Here is a 15,160-nt window from a genome sequence, read left to right on the forward strand (position 1 = left end):
GGTTGAGAACCAGTGCTTTCAGCAAACAGCTGAGGTTTATGCAGCGTTTTAGCCCGTAAGCCCTGTTCTCACTGTGCGAAGAGGTGATGATCCTACTGGGCTCCTTTCCTGCCATTTTCCCAGCTGGAGCAAACATCCCTGCGTCTCTGAAGGACAGAATTAAGACTAGCTGGGTATCGGTTATTAAAGAGGCCACCTTGATAGAGGTTTCTAGAAATAAGCTACCCCAGGATGGAATGAATTGCTGCGCAAAGGAGTGAGCTCCCCCTCCCCAGAGGTATGCAAATGGAGGCTCGGTCTCCGGGATCCCCTTACCGAAGGAGGCAGCACACAGTGGCCTTCCCAGCCTGATTCTGTACCTGTGCTCCATCTTCCTGTCTGAGTGATTCCAGGAAGATCCCTCCCCCCGCCCATTGCAGTTTTAATGGGGAACTTGTGGTAAATGATTCCACCAATTAAACCAACCCTCGCAAATCTCTTCCCTCTGCTAATTTATCTGGTTTGTAAATCTGAAATCTCAGCGTGGATCTGCTGGACGAGTTTACCTGGAAAGGGCCCTCCTCCTCTCCCCCCTCTGTCTCCCCCTCCCCCTCCTGGCTTAAGGTCCACAGGGCTCTGAGCGGCCCGGGCTCCTTGCCCAGGATGCCCAGGAGAGGCCCCTGTGAGGGCCTCGCTCTGCTGGGTTCGGAATCCGAGAGTAAACAGATCGAGTGTCAGCCAGGCTGCCCATAACAGGCAGCCACAGCCATTGAAAATGAGAACTGTACTCTGAGATGACTCAGCCTTCGGCCCCAGGGTCAGGGCAGCCCCAGGCCCTGGCTCTGCCCTGGTGGTCGGCTGTCGACCACGCCCAAGGGGAACAGCAGTGGGTTTTGAGAGTCGACTGGTGTGTGATTCCGTTTTGTCCCATCAGGATGAGGGCACGCGCAGCAGCCTTGGTTGTCTGGCGGGTCACTGTCTTCAGTTTCCTTATCTGTGAAATGGGCATCAACACTTCCTGTCTTAGTGGGCAGATGTGAGACATGAGTCTGAGACCAGTCCAGCCGGCATAGGCAGAGAAGTGCGAGTCTGAGGCTTGGGGAGAAAGCCTGGGACACAGGGGCTGGGACCCTGGGAGGGAGAGAATTGGCAGAGAGGGTGTAATGAGAGAAGAGCACTGGGGAGGCTTGGAAGAGAAGACACTGCAGGAAGCAAAAGGAGAGTGTCGATACTGGAAGACCCTGCTGTGGTCGGTATAAGTGTCCAGGCTGAGGCCTTGGCCCACCACGTAAGGTCCAGCCGAAAGGTCCAAGGACAGGAGGGTGTGAGGGAAGAGGCCATCAGCTTTGGCTGGTGGAGGTCACTGGTGAGCTGAGGAGGATCCATTGGAGGGTTGAGTCAGGCCAGCAGCAGTGGCTGGAGGACTGGTGGTGGCGGAGGGAAGAAGGTGACGGGCACGAGGGAGCCTTTTTTTAGGACGGAGGAAACTTGAGCCTGTTTGTCACCAAGACAAGGAAGCCAAGTATGAGATTCCTGAGGAAGAGGCGCCAGTGGGAACAGAGGCTTAAAGATAGGTTGCCACAGTGGTACCGTTTTTCTGAGGCCAGAGAAAGGGGATGAGATGGATGGAAAGGCAGAGATGTTTTGAGAGGGCGGCCTAAGTCTTAGGAACTTGGAAATGCAGGTTGGAGTGCAGAGCGTGGGCATGGGGAGACGAGGGAGACGGAGGGTTGAGCTGCTCCCGAGAGGGGTGGAGGGACAAGATCCAGGCCCTGGGGGATTTCCAAGCTGGAGGTCAGTGCTGATGGGGGGCCATCTAAGGATGGGGTCGGCCAAGGGGCCCACCCAGGACACCCTGCCCCCGAGCCAGCAGCAGACGGTACAGAATTGGAGGGGCCACAGGAGGTGAGAGAGGCGCAGAGTGACCTGGGAGCTGAGGCATCTCAGAGTTGCCAGGCAACAGGATGGCAGCTCCATCCAGGCAGTACCTCAGTGTGGGTCCAAAGTCTTATAATGGCGAATCTTCTGGGGACCGTTGGTTCCCAATTAATAGTGTCAGGAGCTTGGTGGGGCGGGGCTGGGGGGACGAGGAGCACAGATTGCTTTAGGGTCGGGTCTTTTGATTATTGTTTTCAGCCTGCTGACCGAACATCCTTGGAGGGGGTGTGTGTGTGTGTGTGTGTGTGTGTGTGTGTGTGTGTGTGTGTGTGTGTGTGTGTGTGTGTGTGTGTGTCTCTGTGTGTGTGTGTCTGTGTGTGTCTGTGTGTGTGTCTGTGTGTGTCTCCTCAGCTGCAGTATGAGGAACAGGGGAGGTTGAATAAGCTTCCAGTTCCAGAGAAAACCAGGGGAACATGAGGGCCATTATCCGAACTGAAAGGAGAGAAAGAAACCAGTGCTGCTGGATCAGCCGTTCGTGCTTTTATCTACAGAGGGATGCCGACCTCGAACCCTGGCCCCGTGATCGGTGGGGTTATCCCCCTGTTTATGAGAGAGGACACAGGCTCAGGGGCTGCATAAATGTCTAAGGCCACCAGGGCTTACCAAAGGGGAAAGGTGATGGGGAGGGATCAATTAGGAGTGTGCAATTAACATATACACACTTATATATATAAAACCAACAAGGATCTGCTGTAGAGCACAGAGAACTATACTCCATATCTTGTAATAACCTATAATGGAAGATGTAAAAAAAAAAGAATATATACATATATAGATGTATCATTGAATCACTTTGTTGTACACCTGAAACTAACACAACGTTGTAAATCAACTATACTCCAATATAAAATTTAAATTATTTTTAAGTTTTTAAACGAAAAAAATAAGACCATCGGGGCTGGTGCTGTAACGGAGACCCAGAGCATTAGCCCTTTACACACAGCACCATCAGACTATTAAATAGAGACTGGACTGTGGGGACCAAGTTGGGGATCGAATATACATCTCTTGAGCCCAAGTGAGCCCCCAAATCACTGACCAGCCAAGACCAAATACAGTGACCCAAATGGGAGTGAGTTGTCGCCCTGGGACCAGTCCTGTCCGTTCATCTAGGACTCTAGGCTGACTCTGGCTCCTGGACCCTTCTCAGGCCACCTCCTCTGGGTAGCCCTTGAACTGCAGCGTTTCCTGCACCTTTTTACAGCCTAGCAGCCTACCCTGCCTCCTGTTCTGTGGCTGTGTCCCTTCTGCCAGACCCCAGTCCCAATCACCTGCAGCCCCTCATCCTTGCACCGGTGACCTCAGCTCAGGTTCGTAACCCTCACCCATCGTGTGTCTTTGCACGGCTCACCTTTATGCATTTAACTAACTAGCTAATGTCAGTAGTGTAATCAGCACATGCGAAGCCAGAGCAAAAGTAGGATGGAGACGATACCCTCCATGTAACCAGAGGTCTTCCCCGCCCGTCCCCAAACCCCAGGTAATGTGTTCTATTCCCTGGCTTCCTTTCTATGTAGTAACATTGCAACTCCGTGGAGTCTTAAAGGTGTTGGGTTTTGTTGTCGTCGTTGTTGTTGTTGTTTCGTCATAGCTGCTTTTAACTGTAAAAAGAATACCATGCTGGACATAACAGTTGGGGACTTATTTTTCCATCTGCTGTTATATTGCTGAGACTCATTCGGAGTTTTGCAAGTCCCTGTGGAGTGTTCATTTTGACTGTTGGGTAATATTCTTCTGTCATCATTTTCCTCCTCATCCAGTGATGGGAATCTGGGTTGCAGCCAGGTGTTTGTTACCAAGGACGGGCTGTTACCAATTCTCTCGTCTGTGTCTCCGGTTACCCATGTTTAAGACAGTGGATAGCTTCCAGGGGAAGAGCTGAGTCATAGGGAATATACCACAGGCCACACCTGCGCCCGGGCTGCCCCCCACCTTAGAGACCACACAGCACAGTGGTCCCAAGGTCATAACTGCCTTAACCTAACTGAGCGTCAGTGTTCCCGTCTATGAAACGGCAATCATTAATTACACTCCATGTTCATTCAGTTAACACAGATGACGCACAGACCCTCTTTCCTGTTCAAGGCATGGGGGATCTGGATGAGATAGACTCAGCTGTCTCCCAGGAGCAGGTGTCTCACCAGCAGAGATAGACCAGGAAGGGAAGCATCTCAGCACCTCAGTGGATGTGATCATTCGCTGGGGAGGTGATGGGCAGGTGAGGGTGAGCGTGCGCTGGGACAGGGGGCTTTGGCCCGCCCGGGGGACCTGGGCTGGGTTCGTGGGCCGCTGCGCGAGACTTGACTGTGCTGCTGGTAAGGGTTGGGGTGGAGGCCATGAGGAATGGGGAGATCCGAAGTCAGGCAGAGACCCAGAGCCCACTGCAAGACCAAGCACTGCCTGGACAGGAATGCTGCCTTGGACATCCACTCAGTCCCTGGGCCAGCGCACTTCATCCAGTGGCCACACGTGCTGAGGCAGGGTCTTGAGCACTTGCACGTTTGTTCCACACCTCCTTAAATCCTAAATGACCCTGCAGGACAGGTATCTTCAAACCTCTCTCACAGATAAGGAACCTGGCGTGATTTGAGGACCAGTGAGTTGTTCCAGCCTCATCTTGGATAGGTGGCAAAAACCAGGACGCCCACTTGGGCCTTTTTCCATCTCAGTCCCTCCCAAGGAAGAAAGGGAACCACCAGCCAGCACCTCGTATACGCCCTGCACTTGGGAATGTGTTCACGCAGCAGGACGCTGCCCTTCCACAGACGGTGTTCCTACCCTGGCACGACCCTCTTGATGCCACCTGTCTTCCTCCAGGATGACCATCCTGAAGGAAGAGCCGTCCTGAAGTTCTCTGGGGCTTGTGCTTGGGCCTTCGGAGCAGGGCCAGGGAGCACCACAGTCCCTCACCAGGCACAGGTCTCCATGGAGGAAAGGACCAAAGCCCTGGGTCCGGGCCAGATTCAGAGGCGAGTAAATTCTGCCAGTGCAAGGCACCCCTTCTGCCCACTGACCTCTCTCCTGGTGCCGCTGATGAGAACGTGCCACAGAAGGCAACGGTTCCCTGCCTTGGCCTTGTGTTTCTCAGTGACCTCACCAGCCCCGATTTGTTGACTATTATTTCCTGGCCGTAAATGGAGGCATGCCCACCACTGCCGGCCTGGCCCAAGTCACCATTAGCTCTCACCAGCCTCCTTGGAGACGACGACTAGCCTCGTCACTGGTCTCTCGGCCCCACCCAGTCCTTACAGGGGCCACAGGCATCATCCCTCCCCCATGACGTCTGACGTCACCACCTGTCATTCCCCCTCCCCCACCACGTGGCCACTCTGGTGGCCCACTCCCAGCATGTACCCAGCATGTACCCACCTCAGGGCTTTGGGACAGCAACACGCCCGCTCTTCCAGCTTCTACAGGTCTCACAGGGAGCTTTCCTGCTCTTTTTTGTGTGTGTGTGGACACATGTACATAACACCAAGTACACCGTTTGAACCATTTCTAAGTGTATATCTCAGTGGTGTTAAATGCTCACATTCCCATTGTTCTGCACCCTTCACCACCATCACCATCCACTTCCAGAACTTTGCATCATCTCAGACTGAAAGTCTGCACCCTTTTACCAGTTGCTCCCCGTTCCCCTACCGCGCAACCCCTGGCAGCCACTCCCTGCTCTGCCTTAGATCGCAGATCCGCCTTTTTTAGTGGCTCTGCAGCCACACCACCGTCTGACTCACTACTTTATTTATCCAGCCCCCATGGAAGTTCTAACTGTCCAGTTATTTAAGGTGTGTCTCCGGCACCTGAAGCAGCGCCTTTGTACATTAAAGGCACTTAACGATTTGTGATGACCGAGTGATCCAGCCGCTTTCGCCTGGGTCACAGGGGCTTTATCCAGACCTTAGCGATTCCTTTTGCCCTACCCAGCCCCTTTTTACAGTCCCGTCTGTGCGTGCCACCCTAGAATTTGCAAACACTGTTGCCCACGCTGTCCAATTCTCCTGGCCACCCAAGACATCAGCAGATTTTTTTCCATCTTAACAGAAAAAAGACATTCTTCGGGGTTGCCCTTCAAATCACAGAACGTGACGCAGGTTTTTTTTTCCTAACTAAAACTTGAAATGGCAGCTTCCAGTTGTTAAAAGATAGTAGAAATGAAATGTAGGTAACACGAAAGACCTATTGAAGATCCAGGGGAAGACCCAGCTGAAAAAGCCACGGCTGGCTAAGAGAAGAAAGCCTGACGCACACCCTCCTCCTGGTTGTCCTTGGGGAAGAAGAAGAGCCCAGGAAGGCGGGAGGCCACCACGCTCGCCCCAGAGCGCGTCTGCCACTCGCTGTATATTGTTCAAGGCTCCTGTGCTGTGCTGCAGGAACGCATCGGCGGGGCTGACAGAGGCAGGGGCGGGTGGTCCCCAAAAGTGGGTCAAACCCTGGCCCTTCCATCTCCTCACTGTGACACGCTGCAGAGGAAGATGTGGCTGAACCTCCCTCGTTGTAGACCGAGCAGGCTGCGCTCGGTGAGAAATACGCGTGGGTTTCCAGGTGCTGAAATTCAGAATGGGCATTCAGGGGCCCTGCTGGAACAAAGGAATAACGGGTTGCAAATAGCAACTGGAACATGCTGGAAACCTGTTCTCAGTCCTGTCTGCAAGGCCTGTCAGGTGTGTGTGAAGGCTCTGAGCTCATTTCATAGCCCAGCTGACCAGGCTCTAATTGCAAAGGGCTGCACTTGTTCTGTGGCCAGGCAACAGGGGACCTCAGCAGGGTCTGGCTGACACAGGGCACATTGTGACCCCACAGAAAACAGGGCCAGTCCCAGATGGGGTCCGGCCCACAAAGCTAGCTCCCACCTCCCAGAGACCCCGGTCTTCTGCACAAAGAGACTCCACATAAAGCCAACTTCTGCTGAGCCCTGACTATGTAAAGGGGTCCTTGTGGTGTCTGGGAAACAAGGAAGGGAGCACAGGACAGCCTTGCGGGACCATCACCCAGCCAGCAGGTGAGTGGAGAAGGCGAGACAGATGCAGATAGGAGCTCCCACCCGATGGTGATGTGTCAGGACACCTCCCTGGCTCCCCTGATCTGGACAGTCCCTGTGCTCAGACGTGTCAAGTACCTGTGAAGATTCCTGAGGTCCCAGCGTGGCATGTCGGGGAGCTGAGACCAGGGAGCAGGTTTGGCTCCAACAGATGCACTGGGAATTTCAGGCTGAGTCAATGTCTTCCATCATAAACCATCATCTCGTCACTGGCTACCTGGTGGGAGCTGGGCTCCTGGGAAGATGCATGGAGACTCTTCAGCCAAAGCTTGTTGCTTGGCGTCAATGTGTAAGAACCAGTGTTTCAAGGAATCAGAGACCAGCGCTCCACAGAACCTTGGAGGTGGCTTCATCTATCCTCTCCATTGAGGCAGCATCACCGCTGCAGCCCACCTGCCTGGGGCTCAGCCCCTCAGACAACTGACGTCTCACCACCTCCCAAGACAGCCCGTTGGTCTCTGTAGCCCGTTTGGCTTTAGAGCTTTTCTTACTGGGAATGCAAGCCGGCCTCCCCATGGTCCTCCACTTCAGCTGCCTCTGTCCTCCAAGAAGGAAAAATAGCCAACATATTGAGTGCTTACCGTAGTCATGCTGGGCATTTATTCTTCAACCACAACCCTATGAAGGAGATATTAAATATTTTCATCTCATTGTACACATGAGAAAACCGAGGCACAGAGAGGTTAAGTAACTTGCCTAAGGTCACACAGCCATAAGCAGCAGCATTACTTCCATCCCATGGTCCACAACAGCCATAGAGGTTTAAAGATGGTGGCTGGAATCTTCCCCCAGGCTGAAGGGATTTCAGTGTAAAGTCCCCTCGCTTTCCTCTGGGCATGTGTGGGCCGTGAGGATCTGAACAGGCGCAGACTTTCTGGTATGGCCTCCAGTACTATCCAGCACCCGTACTCTGTGCACAGGGCCCAAGGATGCATTGGCGCCCCCTGGACAGGGGACTTGGATGATTCTTTTATTTATTTATTTATTTATTTTATTTTATTTTATTTTATTTTATTTATGCTGAGGCTCCAGAGCGCAGGCTCAGTAGTTGTGGCGCACAGGCTTAGTTGCTCCACAGCATGTGGGATCCTCCCGGACCAGGGATCGAACCCATGTCGCCTGCATTGGCAGGCAGACTCTCAACCACTGCGCCACCAGGGAAGTCGGACTTGCATGACTCTTGGGGTATGTCCTGAACCACAGTGAACTGGGGCTCTCCCAGAGCTGCTGTTCCCCAGTCTCCCTACTTCATTGTCCAGGACTCTAGAGTTTTGTATCCTGTCTATCTGATTGCGCCAGCAGGACCTGCTGGTCAGCCATCACACACAGTTGCACAGGTTGTGCACTGCCCAACTCTAAGGCCACTCTTTACACAGACTGTGCAATGAATGAGCCCTCCCCACCAGAGTTGTGATGTACCACCTGCCCAGCTGCCTGGGCAGCAGATCTGTCTTGGGTTCTGATCAGAGCTAGTTGGGATTTTTGCCTGCCCTTGAAAAGCATTTTCCAAACAGACTCAATGGTTCTGGGATCATCTCTCCGTGCCTTGTCAGCCAGGCCCCTTGAGGTCCACCTCGCTATGGCGCTGACGGGGTTCCATGTGGCCTGTGCCCTCCCTGCCCAAACCGGAGCTGGATGGAAACTAGTCCACCTTGAACCTGTCGCTCATTGTACAGAGGAATGAAGCAGCCCAGGGTTCACCACCCCCAGGTGCCAGGTTGGGACTGGAACCCAGGTCTCTTGACCCCAGGCTCTTGGTCCTCTTCCCGCACTCCCAGACTGCTTTCTCTAACCCTGTTGTTTCATCCTGTTTCTAAGCACCATGCGGGCGTCTAGAGGGCAAACACTTCTCCTCCTCCCCGGGTTTCCCAACAGCACTCAGCAGCAGGCTGGGTAATTGCTGGGTTTCGGTCCTCTCTCCAGCTCCTTGTAGACAAAGTACAGAGAGGCCACGAACACTGGGGCCCGGCATCTGGGGTGTTGATCTAGCCACGGCTCATTCGAGAGCGTGAAGTTGGGACTGGAGACTTGAGCGCCTCCCGGAGAGGGGGCAAGTCAAGGCAGTGCCACACAGGGGCAAGCAGTGTTTGCTCTGATTGGGGCTCCTCTGGCTTTGGGGGTAGGCATGTGGCCACAGTTCACTCTTTTGCTCATCAGACTTTGAGTGTTGTTTCTCTGTCCAGCCAGTGTCAGGTACAAGGTGTGTGTACAGAGAACCCACCGTCCTTGCCTGTGAGAGTTTATGGTCCACTGGGGGAAACAAGTATTACTTGTAATAGCGTGTGGAAAGCACTCAGGACCATCATGTGCAGTTGTTCAGGTTGTACACAGCCCAACTCTAAGGGCATCTTACACATACACTGTGAGATAAATGAACTGTCCCTTTGAGGTGTGATGTACCACCAAGCCCAGCTGTCCACAGTGGCTTTAACATCCAGACAGGATCACCCGTGTGGTAGGAAGTGAGAGAGAAGAGGTGGTGGGGCCAATCAGAAAAGGTTTCACCCCGAAGAAAACGCTTAAACTGGGTCTTGAAGGATGAGTGGCATGTCTCCAGCCAAAGAAGAGGGAAGGGGGTGCCGGGCAGTGGAAAGAGTATTTGTCCACCTTTGGGGGCGTGAGACAAGGAGGCAGGCAAGAGTGGGGGAGTGAGGCAAGGGGACGCTTCTAGGCAAGCGCTCACGTGGAGGGGGTGATGGAGAGAGGGGAAAACAGATCTCAGAGCGACTTGGGAGGTAAGATGGGGTGAGCTCAGAGATGTGTAGGACTTGAGGGGGTCAAGTTAGGAGAGCAGGAGGCCCACTCCCGAGTGTGTGACCAGAGCAGTAGCTGCAGGTCCCTCCGACTGACTCGCCCTCCTGGAGGCCTGCCCACGCCAAGGCGCACATTCCGAGATAATAGCTGGCACTCGGCCCCTGGAGACGGTCACATCAACAGCGTAGTCATACCCCGTCGGCAGCAGAGGCCGATGTTGCCTTCTGCCGGTGTTTATGCCCTCCAGGGCCATTTATATGGTCTATTTCTGGAGCATCCCTCACCCCCGAGAGGGCACAGGGAGCAAGTACCACATCTGTTTGCCTTCTCAAGGCTCTGGGATGACTGGGTGGCCACTCCCCCCACCCAGGGAGTCTTTGCTTGTGGCAATCTGGTGATTGGCGGTGGGGGTGGGGTGGGGGCGGGCTTCTGAGGCTCGCTCTTAGCACACAGGGGTCCCCAAGGAGGAGCTAGGCCAGACCAGTGGTTGCCATTCACTAAGTGATAATTTGCCATTGTCGCCCAGCAGTTATAGATTTCATTTGTCCGGGCAGGAGTTGCAAATTGGATATGGGACAGGCAGGGACAGAGATGTAATTTGAAAACCAAAGAGCTGGAGGGAAATTGAAGAGTGTGTTGCTGCTGGTTGAGCAGAGTGTTGGGGGGGGGGGCGGCGTGGCGGGGGAACGCCACCTTGTTCACAACTCCGGCGAAGCGTTTTCCTTGAAGTCGGGTTCACCGAGGTATAAGTCACATATACAGCAGAAGCCGCCCCTTTTAGGGTACAGTCCTTCGGGTTGTGACAAATGTATATCATCTTGTCACCACCACCGTCAGGAACCAAACACCTCCTTCACCCCAGAAGTTCCCCGGTGGCCCTCAAATGTCAGCCCCAACCCAACCCCTGGCAACCAGGAATCTGTTCTCCATCCTTACAGTGTAGCCTCTTCCAGCATGTCACATAAACGGCATCACATAGTACGTTTCCTGTTGAGTCTGGCTGTAACTTAGCAAAATGCCCTTGAGATTCGTCCACATGGTTGCAAGAATCAGTAATTCAGTCCTTTCCGTTGCTGACCAGTATTCCCTGGTGTGGATGTGCCACAGTTTACCCAGTTCTCCCGCTGAAGGGAGGACGTTTGGGTTGTTTCTAGTTCGGGGCGATTACAGATAAAAGCTGTAAACATTTGCCTACCTGCCTTTGTGGGGCTGTATGTTTTCATTTCCCTTGACTAAATACCCAGGAGCAGGGTTGCCAGTGGGCATGTAGGTTTCACTCTATAGAAACCTGACAAACCATCTTCCAAACGGCTGCACCCTTTTGCAGTCCTACCGGTTCCAGCTGATCTCACTACTTGTGGAAATCTAAAGAATAAAGTGAAAAGGGTGCTGCGGGGCTTCTGTGGATAAGGCTTCCGTGTGGCAGGATGGCTGCCAGGAGAGGGGAGCCGGGGGGCAGAGATCCGCGGACATTCCGGCCACCCCCATCCCCGGCAACACTGCATCCTCTTCAGGATCGCTTTCCCATTTTAATCTTCGTAGAAGTGCTGTTCGGGCCCTTGCCAGGCTTACTCGTTGGGCCTCCTTCTGTCACGGCTTCCTGTGATGGATGGGTTTTACACAGCGGGCATGGAGCCCGAGCTGAGCCCCGTACTTGAGATCAGCGACACCAGATAAATCAATGACCGTGGGCAGTTCCCTGCCCGCCGCTGCCTGTGCGTGCCGTCTCTCCCTGCAGCTGCGCCTGGGGTGTTCTGGGGGCCAGTCTAGCTGGATGGGGGACAGGGAGACGGGCGTTGAGGGGGTGGTAAGCCCCTCAGCTGGAGACAGCCTCAAAGCCCAGCCCAAGGGCTGTCTGGACACGTAGCCCAGCGTGTCTGCCAGGTGCCAAGAGCGTGCTCAGGGCTGAGACCGGCAGGGATGAGTTACAGACGGACCCAGTGATTGCCAGACCCTCCCTGGCCTTGGGAAATTGATGGTCCCATTTGGGGGAGGAAATGAGCAACTTACACCCCAGGCTAAGCAGTATTACCAAAGGCAGCATGTGGCAGTTCAGGGATCCCTGCCACACAATGGCACAGACAGCCACGCCCCTCTCTCCTGCAAGGGAAAAAAGTACCCTAAAGGCTGGGCTGTCGGTTGGGTGATGCGAATTAGGCCGTAAATGACTGTGGGAGCTCTCGAGTTGGTGAGGAGAGGGGCCAGGACCATGGGCCGGGGACACGACACGGCGACAGAGGCCTCAAGGTCAGAATGTGTGTGGGGAGCGGAGGGCACGGAAAACACAGTTCATCTGCATGAGCCCTGCAGAGCTGCCCTTGGGCCTGTAGGGGACCCTGGAGGCTGGCCGGCTCAGGGGTCCTCAAAGATCGGGGGGTGCAGAGGAAACCATCAGCGTCCCTAGGCCTCTCTGAGTCCTCCTGAGTCAAAACTGAGGCAGTGGAGGGAGAAATACGTAGCCCCCAAGCAGGCTGGGGCAGAGCTCTGGGTAAACCGGGTCACGGCGTTGGGAGAGGGGGCGGGGGCTGAGGCGGGCGGCTGCCACAGGGTCTGCTGGGACTTACAATACCCCGTGTCTGTCTGTCCGTCCACCCAGGTGCAAGTTCTTCAGTCTGACCGAGACCCCGGAGGATTATACCATCATTGTCGATGAGGAGGGCTTCCTGGGTAAGTGCTTCTCTCCCCAGGGGCTTGGCTGGACTGGGGCCGGCAGTCGCCCCCCTCCCCTTGTTTCTGTCCCCACCTGCTGGTGGCAGAGCTTCCTCCTGTCCTGTGTTCTGGCTGATCCCCTCCCTTTCTGCTCTCGAGACTTTTTCCCAGGAAAGGCCCCAGAGCTGAAAGGGGGCGGTGCCTCCCCAGCCAGGAGCTAAAGCAACCAGGAAGGCAGGGGGCATGTTCTCTGGGACTCCTGCCTCGAGGGAGGTGCTTTCAAAACATCTTCAGTCCTTGTTCGAACAGGAACTTGCCCCAGTCACCATCCTTTTATGATTTTATCTTCCTTCCATCTTTTAAATCGAGATAGAATTCACGTACCAGAGAGTGCGTCATTTTAAAATGTACAGCAGTTCCGTGGTCTTTGATATTCCCAAGGTTGTGCAGCCGTCACCACTATCCGGTTCCAGAACACTTCCGTCACCCCAGAAAGAAGCCCTGTCCCCTCATCCTCCACATCCTTTTAGTTTTATGATTGAAGTTCGTTACGTTTGTCCGGCTCTAAAGTAACAGTGAGTGTTCATTGGTGGCGAGTGCTGACCGATACGTATTACTTGATGCGAAGGTGTTGTGCTTCTCCTGTGATTATCAATGAGGAACTGAGAGTGGAGGCGGGGAGTCGTGGGTCCAGACTCACCAGCAGAGGAGCTGGGCCCCCTGAGAGCTGGTGGTCATTCAGAACTGCTAAGTTAGAGTCTTCCGAACATGCAGAGAGGGCAACAAATCCAACAGTTTTTAAAACCCTAGCCCTACCCACAAGACAGCTACTGGTCACTTTTTTTGTGGTTTTCTTTCCAGCTTTTCTCAGGCGGTCTGTTTAATTTATAGAAATGTTTTCACTTCACATAACAACAAAATATGCTGTGATATCACAGCCTTTCAGCAGCAGCCCTGGTTCCTTGCCCAGGCCCCTACGGTTGGAGCTGAAGTTATTTTCATTGTCCTCCAATGAGAAATTTATAAACTCTGTCAGTGCATAACATGTATTCTTAGGCAGGTTGATTCCCAAAACAGAGTCTGAGAAATGGCATTGTGGAGTCAGGAGTTGACTATTTTGTGGTTCCCGATGCGTATCGACCCTCTTTACTTTTACTGGTGAGAGAGTGAAGCCCCAGGAAGCGGCTTCCCAGCTACGCCCTGTTGTCCTCGCATGCACGTGGTCTAGGGCACCGAGTCAGTATTGGGGACTGGGCTCGGCGCCCCACATCCTCCGGGCCCCCCATGCCTCCAAGGGGGCTGGCTGTGTGGCCAGAGCAGGAATGGGGCAGACCCCACTGGAGGCCCTGCCCCTTTGCCAAGGACACCTGTGTCGTCAGTCACTCATTCATTCATTCATTCATTCATCAGAATTTTCTTTTCTTTTTTTTTAATATTTATTTATTCAGTTGCGCCAGGTCTTAGTTGCAGCAGTGGGGCTCATTAGTTGCAGCAGGCGGGCTCCTCAGTTGTGGCTTGAGGGCTCCTTAGTTGTGGCATGCCAACTGTTAGTTGCCGCACACATGTGGGATCTAGTGCCCTGACCATTGGGAGTGTGGAGTCTTAGCCACTGCGCCACCAGGGAAGTCCCCCATCAGACATTTCCTGAGCCCAGGAACCACAGACCGGAATGTTGCCTTAGCCACAACTCACATGAAGAATGTCTGCTCAGGCAACCCAAGCACATGTTTATTTTCTCATGGGCATTCAGGCCTTTACACAGAACTGCTGAGAATCAGGGCGCCTCGGATGTAGAAGGAACACCCCCAGAGTGTCTGTTCTCTGGGAAGGGATATTCTATCTAATCCACCTCCCCAGACCAGTATCTCTGACTAACTGTCTACCTCTGAAGGCAGCAGGTAAGAAAACTCCTTGAGCAGGGAGAGCGGGAGGCTGCGGGACCTGGGGAGCCAGTTTTGCTGGGCCTGGAAGGCTGTGTTCGCAGGAACTGTCTGTAACCAGGGAGCCGTCCTTTGGCTGAGCTGAGTGTCGGGTTATTCTGAGCCAGCCCCGGGGTGGGGGGTGGGGCAGTATTTACTGAGCACCTGCTGCGTGCCGTGCCGGCATCTTGCTGAGCCCCGGAATGAGAGACCCCACCTCCGACCTGCCAGCTAATTACACCATTAATTGTGGAGCTGCCATTGCGGTGGGTGCTGTGCAAGGAGGGTGTGGATGCTGCAAGAGCGAGTCACAGAGGACGCCCCGCCGTGCAGGAGACCCCACGGGAGAGGCCCTTGAAATAGGAAGCAAGACCAGAGCTGAGTCTTGGACCTCCACGCCCACCCCTCCGCCATTCAACATAGATTAACGCACTTTACCAGCCCTGCCGGTGCTTCTGTCTGCAGACACTGTGCTAAACACTGGAAACGGCTCTAACGGTCCTCACGTTATAGATGAAGAAGTTGAAGCACAGACACGTGGTGTGCAGCCTGCCCAGGGCCTCGCCACTGGTGTCATTTATGCATGTTTCCACGGGCCAGGCCCCGGACAGGGCAAGGCAGGGCAGACCAGGAGGTATAAGGACAGAGCCTCAGCTCCTGAGGGACTTACAGACCCTGAGGTTCCCTGGAACCGTAAACAATGGAGGCGAAGTCTCGATCTGCCTCTCCCTGAACCTGAGTGGCTGGAACGGAGCCGGCGACAAAGGGGTCATCGGCTTACTCTTCAGTACAGGGTAGGTAGGACGTGGGGAAGCAGGTTTAAATTATTAGCCCAGGAGGGGCCCAGCCGCTCCGTGACTTCTGAGCCAGGGTCTCACTTCCA

The 15,160-nt window shown here is 54.2% G+C and overlaps 1 protein-coding gene across 1 annotated transcript in view; it reads left to right on the forward strand.

Moving 5' to 3' along the window:
* The window catches only part of CASTOR2 (cytosolic arginine sensor for mTORC1 subunit 2), a 58,825-nt gene that overhangs the window by 23,915 nt on the left and 19,750 nt on the right, over positions 1-15,160 (forward strand). Inside the window, exon 2 of the mRNA XM_060032209.1 lies at positions 12,306-12,376. Within this exon, the coding sequence (XP_059888192.1) occupies positions 12,306-12,376 (71 nt within the window). The remainder of the gene's footprint in view (positions 1-12,305; positions 12,377-15,160) is intronic.

This window comes from Delphinus delphis, chromosome 15, assembly GCF_949987515.2.
Source record: "Delphinus delphis chromosome 15, mDelDel1.2, whole genome shotgun sequence".
NCBI lineage: Eukaryota > Metazoa > Chordata > Mammalia > Artiodactyla > Delphinidae > Delphinus > Delphinus delphis.